Source organism: Palaemon carinicauda, chromosome 38 (genome assembly GCF_036898095.1).
Source record: "Palaemon carinicauda isolate YSFRI2023 chromosome 38, ASM3689809v2, whole genome shotgun sequence".
NCBI lineage: Eukaryota > Metazoa > Arthropoda > Malacostraca > Decapoda > Palaemonidae > Palaemon > Palaemon carinicauda.
In genome coordinates, this window is record NC_090762.1 from 2,297,765 (window position 1) to 2,307,764 (window position 10,000).

Here is a 10,000-nt window from a genome sequence, read left to right on the forward strand (position 1 = left end):
AGCGTTTCCCATAATGTGAGATTTGTAAGTATGTAACACGTGAATTTCATACTTTTAAGTGAAGTGACAAATGCTTTTTGATATAAAATTCACGGTGGCGTGATGATTTGTATTTTAAGCAAAAACGTGAATTCGACAAGAACATAACCAAATCTAGCTGAAATTAAGTCTCTCTCTCTTAAAACGTAGTCGTTTATTGTCTACTGTCACTTTTGTTTCGACTAAAGAGCCATAGGTTCGAATCCTGGTCTGGGCAGAAGCATTTCCCTTTCAAATAGCTCGGTCGATATTGTAAGCAATTGTGAATTCGATATTAAGAAGTATTTGTGGCTCAACAATTGAAAGTATGAAAGTCATGTGTGTTAGCAACTGAACAATCATTTTTCACACACACACATGCGCGCGCATATATATATATATATATATATATATATATATATATATATATATATATATATATACATATATATGTGTATATATATATATATATATATATATATATATATGTATATATGTATATATATATATATATATATATATATATATATATATATATATATATATATATATATATATATATATATATATATATATTCAAATGTCTGAGGCCTTCATCATGCGGTGGAAAATAAACAGCAACATTTGTTTTTGTTATTCATACATAAATGTATACATATACTGTACATGTAAAGTAATCTCATACAAATAATAACAATTGTCAGAAAGCTACACCATGCATATACAACAAATGTGCTTCGACCCGAGAAAAAAAATGCTTATTACCGTTACTCTGCCCTCATTAAACACAGACAACTTACAGAAAGGTTAAACGAAGTACACTGTACCAACCGTGTGTCATACGATCGTACATAGTTCATTTTGTGTATATATTATGCTTGTATCTTCGCTCTCCCCCTCGCACTAAATAGAACCTGAAAAAATATGTCTTTTTCCTCATCGGTAACGGTGTCGATTTTTGAACAGGAAATTTCCTGTTGCCTTGGGTTTTATATATAAAGGAGAGTGTTCAATAATAAACGCACTCAGTTGCTTTCATCCTGTCTTTGAGTCACAACCTTCTCTCTGCCCGTCACAACACAAAACAATAAACAAAATCAAGATCCTTCTTATACAGAAAAAATTCTTTAAAAGATCTTACATCTTCTAACCAAACTAAAGGTGTCTGTTCAAGTACACTTACCCAAAAGCTCTCGGACATGAGGAAGCTATCACATAAAGCTGGAATCAACACTAGACTTTTTTTTTTCGCAAACAGCGAGCCGTTGCTGCTGAAAAATGAGAAACTGGGAGCTGGTTGCTCGAGATATTGGCTTCCCAACTGGAGGGGAAGTAGCGAGCACAAAACCGCGGCCATGACTTCGGATGTAAACAAACAAGATTACTGCTATAATAGGATGTGCTCTTGCATGGCAATCTTGGGTCCAATAAGCTTCAAAATATCATTAAAATCTGCTTTGTTCATTCTGTGGTAGTTGTAGAATCCTCCAATTCACGTAATATTCCGAAAATACATTTTACTACAACAGTCAGAAAATTTCTTGGCGCCATGATGATGTCAGCTGATCGGTATTGTTTACACTTTTTCCTATTTGCTCCTCGAACCGCGAGATCTTGGGGTGATGCTGCAACACTTTAGCTCGCGAGGATCAGCTGGAGGTTGGCGAAAACCTCGAGCAAGAAATAAATACTGTGATTCCAGCTTAACTTGTATGAAATGTTTAGGCCTTGAATGTTAGCAGTTGACCCGCAAAACCAAGTGGGATGTCGGAACTTAAAGAAATGTTTATCCTATATGAGCCGAAGGAAGTAATGCTGAATATTGGTATCAAAACTTAAATAACTTTTACATAAAGGTTTAACTTTTTAAAAAATACATTAGACAGCTCTCCTTGGTTTCTCTTTTCAACTTATAATATATTTACCTAGTCCAAGAAGGGCAAAAATACCCATTCTTCCAAAATAGTAAACCTCAAATTTACACTACGCATTATTTAATTACATCTATCCATATTTTTTTTTTTCAAAATAAAACTTATATTATTATTCTAATTATATCTATTGACAAAAATAAACATTATTCTAAAATATCTAAAACTAGAAATTTCCACTAAGCATTATCTAATTAACATCTACCGCCAAAAAATAAGATTCTTCAAAAAAAAAAAAAAAGTAAAACTTAAATTTGCCCTATGCATTATCAAAATTTTCGTTATATGTAACCAGGTATGAAATTAACGTATCCAACATCTGAATAAAATGCTTCCATGCAAGATGGAAAAGAAACAACAAAGGGCCATTAACAATTATGAATGGGCAAATAACCATCACCGAGTTGTAGTTTCACGTCACTTCTCGTGAAACGTAACTCAAAGGGAACGAGAAAACCCGTAACCATTTTCCGAAAACGGGCGGTAGTAGTCCCGTGAAATTCATACCTAATTGATCAAAGTGAAAAGCAAATGTGGATAAAGAACAAAAGGAAAATGTACGTACAAAAAAAAAAAAAAAAAAAAAAAAAAAAAAAAAAAAAAAAAAAAAACACACACACACACATAACTGGTGGTTCAAAGGAACGTTTCAATAACCCCCTTGGATATGAATAGTCAGGATCGTGTGAATAAAAAAATAAATTATACATTGAATAGTGTGTTAATGTATGAGATTTTATCCATCACAACTTCCAAAGTAATTGCTTAGATGTATTAAAAATAGTTTTCATACATAGTTTCTGTAATGAACATAAAAAAGACGAATAAATAATCTTCGATTAATATATTGGAATCTTGCATTTAAAAACGGTAGGAGTATTATTTATAAAAAATAAAAATAATCAATATTTAATATATCCAAACCGTGAGTCACGACTTTTAAAAATACCCATTTACATTATAAAGCAAAGGATGATGAAAAAGAAGTCATATTCATATAATAGTAGCCAATTACTGCATAAGATTGCAAAGATAATAGAGAAAATTAAATAGGATAATATATTTTGAACATGAATCTTATAAAACTGAATTGGACATACATATAAAAATGAGTTAATTTATTGTAGGATTATGTTTGAGGAATGGACCAAAACTACTATGATGCCTTTTAGATATATGGTCTCCAGTATTAGACGTCATGGGGCAAATGCCATCCCTAGGAAAGGCTTCATCTCCACTGGAGGTGGACACACCAGTAACAGAAGTTTAGATTAAACTATGAAATATGCGCCATATGTTCCTGTAGAGCAGTGGTTCCCAACCTGGGGGAAATTTGAAGCTACCAGGGGAGAAATAATTACACTACCTACTAACTAAAAATAATATCAGGTGACAAAGCTAGCCCTGATATTGATGCACTGGTGCACAAGAAGCAGCCTCAACCTTCTCACTAATTCAATTTTTAAGTAGAAGAATAAACAAAAGTCCTTTTATTTTGCTACTAGCCGCTCTGCACTGGTGCACAAGAAGCAGCCTCAACCTTCTCACTAATACAATTTTTAAGTAGAAGAATAAACAAAAGTCCTTTTATTTTGCTACTAGCCGCTCTCCATATACTGATAAACAAATAGTTACAGAGTAAAATGGATAGAGAGCGGTTAGTAACAACTAACCTCATAGCTCTATAGCTATGCGGATCGTTGTTACTAAAAGCTCTCTATCCATTTTACTCTAACTATTTGTTTATCAGTATATTTGTATAATGGAAAAATAAATTAGCAAGTCGTCACAGTGTGCTTCAACTACTCTTTCCCTCATACACATGAAGGGGGAAATCTGGAGGGTTGCACTGGGTGCAGAGGGAAATGACAGGAAAAAGGTTGGGAACCACTGCTGTAGAGAGACCAGGTAGGCCAGGTCTATTAATACGTGTGTGGTTGCGTCTTCCTTTTGGCATGAAGTTCCATCACCCTTTGCTACTAGAGAATATTTTTATTTTGAGGTTCAAAGTTTTCAGATTTTTACTGATAAATTGAATTTTGTTTTCTCATTTACTTTATTAATCGGGTTTTTTTTTTTTAAAGAGTGAATCCCTATTAGAGGATTGGTCACTCAGAGAAATAACAAACAGTCGATTTCAAAATTAAATAAATCTTGTTAAAAAGTTTAACTTGTCCAATTCACTTAACCTCAGATTCCTCTTAAATATTTCTCTTAAGTATCTGCAACTGAAGCAACATAATACAAAAAGAATAAGACCTATCTATTCCCGCGATAAAAACAATTGTGGTAACGCATTTTTCATGAAATCAAATCATGCAGAGGCAAACACAATAAAGAAAGAAAGAACAACTATGATGTGAGGTTTCCAAACATCAGGAAATCACATGTGGACCCGAATCCCACGACCCCCAAGTCCCAAAACCCAAAAATGGTCCATGTCGCTGAGTAAAAAGACTACCTGGAGGTCTGTCACTACCATGTTTTATTTATGCACATGCCACGAAAGGGTGTCATTTTCGGAGTAAGTGGAGTCAAATTTTCTTTCGACAAAGACTGATTACACACCAATTTCCACGAGGTGGAAATCAACATGTTAACTTTCATCATCAAATATAGCAATTCGTCTTTACAAGAAGATATTATTCACGCAATAAACTTGAATGCATATATTATTGAAATATGCGATATGCGTATATCAGATTATATAGGATACTACGAATCAAGAGTAAAAAATACATAGCATATTTTTTACATATTTTGTACCGTATTGGTAAAGAATAAAATATGTTAGAAAAAAAGTGGGCAAAGTAAAGATAATTTAAAAATAAAATATTTTAGAAAAAAAGAAGTAAAATAAAGATAATTTTGGAATAAGTTCATTACAGCTGCTGTGTTAGGAGAGAGAAAGATTGGTGGTACGTCCATCGCCTTGAGAAATGCAAAATAAAAAGACAAGGCATTCAAAATACAATGGTAAAACCGTGAGTGTGGCAGAGACCAAATGCAAAGTAGCTAGTAAGATGTCAGGGAAACGGTGTTGGAATTTTGAAAGGACATTTATCCTTTTGGGATTTGTAGTAAAGTAGAAGCCGAGAGTAGCAGAAGAGAAAGTGGCGATAGATGATGGATCAGCATCTGTCCTTAGTCTATTTTTTATAGCGGTGCACATTTGCACCGACTCACAGGGGGTGCCCTTTTAGCTCGGAAAGGTTCCTGATACCTGACTGGTCGGAAGTATTTTTGTCCGAACACCTTCATTGTTCTCAAATCATTACCAAGTAATGTGAATCAAAACTCATTTACTAACCTATATTTCTCCATCACATATGTTTTGTCAATAAACAATGTGAAAGAATAAATATATTATAAAGTATCGTCATGGTAAGTCTAAATTTAATAACCCAATCCGCCGAAGTCAACGACAGCAGCTTATGTTCGGATGCACGCTTTGTAATTTTGTAATTTTTCACCGCTATAAAAAACAGACTATAGTGAAATGGTCACCTCAGAATCATGAGAATAGATAGAATAAGATTCATTGGAAGCGAATTTATCAATCGTAATTTTCTCAGTGCTAACGAACCAGCGAAAAGATTTGTAGCCATCTTTTCATCTATGCTAACACTTTTATCCCAACCACATATTTTCGTTTTGCAATGAAAATCTTTGGGATCTCATTTGCAAGGTCTGTTATATACCGCCTTTCCAGCATCAGTTTACCCAGCTGTGATTAGGTATAGGAAATGGTGGCCTAACATACATGTAATTCTATAATCTGTCCTAAATATAATTCATTGGGATTACTAACTACGAATTATTTACATTATTCCTCAAAATCTATAAAAAAAAAAAATTATCTTAACATCATTTTTTTTTCATTCAATTTCAAATGCAAAATTTTACTTCCATAAAGGAGAGTTGGCTCAGTTATTAATCCATACATCCAGACCTTTTACCATACTACTAACCCAAACCACCGCGAGACATCATGCTACCTTCTCTGTTATCTCTATGCCCCTTTTAATTCTCTCCTAATATAAATGCTCTCAAATCTTTTGCTTCATATTCCCTCCTCATATAATGCTCTCAAATCTTTGCTTCAATTCCTCCTCATATAAATGCTCTCAAATCTTTGCTTCAATTCCCTCCTCATATAAATGCTCTCAAATCTTTGCTTCAATTCCCTCCTCATATAACTGCTCTCAAATCTTTGCTTCAATTCCCTCCTCATATAAATGCTCTCAAATCTTTGCTTCAATTCCCTCCTCATATAAATGCTCTCAAATCTTTGCTTCAATTCCCTCCTCATATAAATGCTCTCAAATCTTTGCTTCAATTCCCTCCTCATATAAATGCTCTCAAATCTTTGCTTCAATTCCCTCCTCATATAAATGTTCTCAAATCTTTGCTTCAATTCTCTCCTCATATAAATGCTCTCAAATCTTTAGCTTCATATTCAATAGTATCTCTCCACTGCAGTCACAAACTGAAACTGTATCTATTTCGAACTTAGACCGCTTCCTACCGCAAGACAAAATTTCCTTTATCATTGGAAAATATGTCATATACTTACTATGACTTATCCATATCTAATTAGCCATAATCTATCTATCTATCTATCTATCTATCTATCTATATATATATATATATATATATATATATATATATATATGTATGTATATAAATATACATATATGTTTACATGCATATATATACAGTGTATATATATGTATGTTTGTTTGTATAAAAGCACACATATATTAACATATATATCTATATTTATATGTGTATACATAAATATATGCGCGTGTAACATTTTCATTTATGTAGATGGAAAGGCATATATGACATACATAAAATAAGTACATACACTGTATGTATAATATATACATACACAAAATATATTCATATGTGTATAAGAATAGTCCCAGTGAATACACAAGACTATAGTCACTGACTTGTCATATCTTAAAAAGGATGCCAAAAAAAAACTACACAAATCAATCACTCAATTATATCATAAAGGGTTGTTGTGGCCTGATGAGTAACGTCTCTGCCTGGTGATCGACAGTCGGGGGTTCGAGTCCCGCTCAAACTCGTTAGTAAGATTAGTGTCTGCAACCTTACCATCCTTGCGAGCTAAGGTTTGGGGGAGCCTCTAGGTCTATCTGTTGAGTCATCAGCAGCCACTGCCTGGCCCTCCCTGGTCATAGCTTGGGTGGAGAGGAGGCTTGGGCGCTGATCATATACTATATGGTCAGTCTCTAGGACAATGTCCTGCTTACTATGGCAATGTCACTGTCCCTTGCCTCTGCCATTCATGAGCGACCTTTAAACCTTTAAGGGCAATCTACTTACGTAGAATACCTCACCACATTTTCATCTTTATAAACCCCCCCCCCCCACAAATATCCTTATATATCTCTTCCTTGCATTTATCAACTTTCATTTCAGTACATCTGCCATACATCTATCAGGCCGTTTTCACGTCTTGTACGGTTCTTTCTTTAAGATGCGATACATTTTCAACCTACCGATTAACCACCCCACCCCCACCCCCGTTTTTTTCACATGGCCAAAATTAACGAAACATCGTTCTTTCTTATTCATCACCCATTATATCATTAAAACTCCTCACACAAATGCATTCATGTAGAGAGGTTGATAACCCATAGGCAACTGGGACCATACATTTATAAATATATAAAAAAGAAGGATAAGCATTGGATGGTGAACATTTGGTAAAAAAAAAAAAAAAAAAAAAAGAGGATTATGAAAATTAAAATGCCACTTTCTCTAAAAAGAAAAGTATTCAATGAGACGGTCCTACCAGCATTAACTTATGCATCAAAATCTTGGCGTCATAACAAAGCCTTAGAACATGAGACAGTTACAACTCAAAGAATAATGTAAAGAATAATGTTGGGAATAACATTTAGAAACAGAAATAGAGCAACATAGATATGGGTAAACTAAAGTAGACGATATTCTAACAAGAAGTGCGAATAGCATATGGAATTGGGTAAGGCATATAATGAGAATGACAGGCAATAGATGGACATTATGAATGACAGAATGGGTGCCTAGAGATTATAAAAGAAGCAGGAGAAGGAAGATGATGGATTGACGAACTAAGAAAGTAGGCGCTTGTCGACTGGCACAGAAAGACCATAAACAGGCCCAAGTGAAAGGACATGTGTGAGGCCTTTGTTCTGCAGTGGACTAGTAACGGCTGATGATGATGATGATGATGATGAACGATGATGATATATGTATATACACATATTTCATGTGTGTATATATATTTATATATATACATACATATATATATATATATATATATATATATATATATATATATATATATATATATATATATATATATATATATATAAATAAATACATATATATATAAATATGTATATATATATATATATATATATATATATATATATATATATATATATATATATATATATATATATATATATGCTTATACTGTACATAAACACACACCTGTGTTTCTGACATGGGAACAGTTTTTTTTTTAAATCATGGATAAAATGTATATAATAAAGAAACAATATGAAACCATTTTAAAACAAATCCCAGATACGATGAAACCGAATCCGACACAGCGCGGAATTAGAAAGCTTAGTTGCACGTGTATGTCGTCTCCCACCTATCCCTCTGAAGGGGACGCAATGCCAGGCCGAAATTTCACGACGGATTCCGCCAGTCCCTCGAAAGGTAATTACGCTATGGGCCCTGCGGCGTATCCTCCTGAAGGAGCCGGAACGTTTAGGATCCAATCTCGTCTGCATCCTTCCAATCTTGCGTCCTAATTGAACTCATTGTCTAGGAATATGGACGAATCAAACTCCATGCATATAAAGCGCCGCTAACCTCGACGCCAAATCTCAAAGCCATAGATGTACAGGGGATTGTCCTCAAATGGGGCTTCAGTTGGTATGTACAGGGGATTGTCCTCAAATGGGGCTTCAGTTGGTATGTACAGGGGATTGTCCTCGATTGGGGCTTCAGTTGGTATGTACAGGGGATTGTCCTCGATTGAGGCTTCAGTTGGTATGTACAGGGGATTGTCCTCGATTGAGGCTTCAGTTGGTATGTACAGGGGATTGTCCTCGATTGGGGCTTCAGTTGGTATGTACAGGGGATTGTCCTCGATTGGGGCTTCAGTTGGTATGTACAGGGGATTGTCCTCGATTGAGGCTTCAGTTGGTATGTACAGGGGATTGTCCTCGATTTGGGCTTCAGTTGGTATGTACAGGGGATTGTCCTCGGTTGAGGCTTCAGTTGGTATGTACAGGGGATTGTCCTCGATTGGGGCTTCAGTTGGTATGTACAGGGGATTGTCCTCGATTGAGGCTTCAGTTGGTATGTACAGGGGATTGTCCTCGATTGGGGCTTCAGTTGGAATGTACAGGGGATTGTCCTCGATTGCAGCTTCAGTTAGTATGTACAGGGGATTGTCCTCGATTGGGGCTTCAGTTGGTATATACAGGGGATTGTCCTCGATTGAGGCTTCAGTTGGTATGTACAGGGGATTGTCCTCGATTGGGGCTTCAGTTGGAATGTACAGGGGATTGTCCTCGATTGGGGCTTCAGTTAGTATGTAGAGGGGATTGTCCTCAAATGGGGCTTCAGTTGGTATGTACAGGGGATTGTCCTCGATTGAGGCTTCAGTTGGTATGTACAGGGGATTGTCCTCGATTGGGGCTTCAGTTGGTATGTACAGGGGATTGTCCTCGATTGGGGCTTCAGTTGGTATGTACAGGGGATTGTCCTCGATTGGGGCTTCAGTTGGTATGTACAGGGGATTGTCCTCGATTGGGGCTTCAGTTGGTATGTACAGAGGATTGTCCTCGATTGGGGCTTCAGTTGGTATGTACAGAGGATTGTCCTCGATTGGGGCTTCAGTTGGTATGTACAGGGAATTGTCCTCAAATGGGGCTTCAGTTTGTATGTACACGGGATTGTCCTCGATTGGGGCTTCAGTTGGTATGTACAGGGGATTGTCCTCGATT

At 35.6% G+C, this 10,000-nt stretch overlaps 2 protein-coding genes across 2 annotated transcripts in view; one reads left to right on the plus strand and one right to left on the minus strand.

Moving 5' to 3' along the window:
• Positions 1–10,000, plus strand: part of LOC137630371 (uncharacterized) — a 603,704-nt gene that overhangs the window by 528,515 nt on the left and 65,189 nt on the right. The gene's annotated exons all lie outside the window — the stretch shown is intronic.
• The window catches only part of LOC137630034 (histone-lysine N-methyltransferase 2D-like), a 59,213-nt gene that overhangs the window by 17,125 nt on the left and 32,088 nt on the right, over positions 1–10,000 (minus strand). The window contains exon 4 of the mRNA XM_068361529.1: positions 8,859–10,000. This exon is cut by the window's right edge and continues 1,446 nt beyond it. Within this exon, the coding sequence (XP_068217630.1) occupies positions 8,859–10,000 (1,142 nt within the window). The remainder of the gene's footprint in view (positions 1–8,858) is intronic.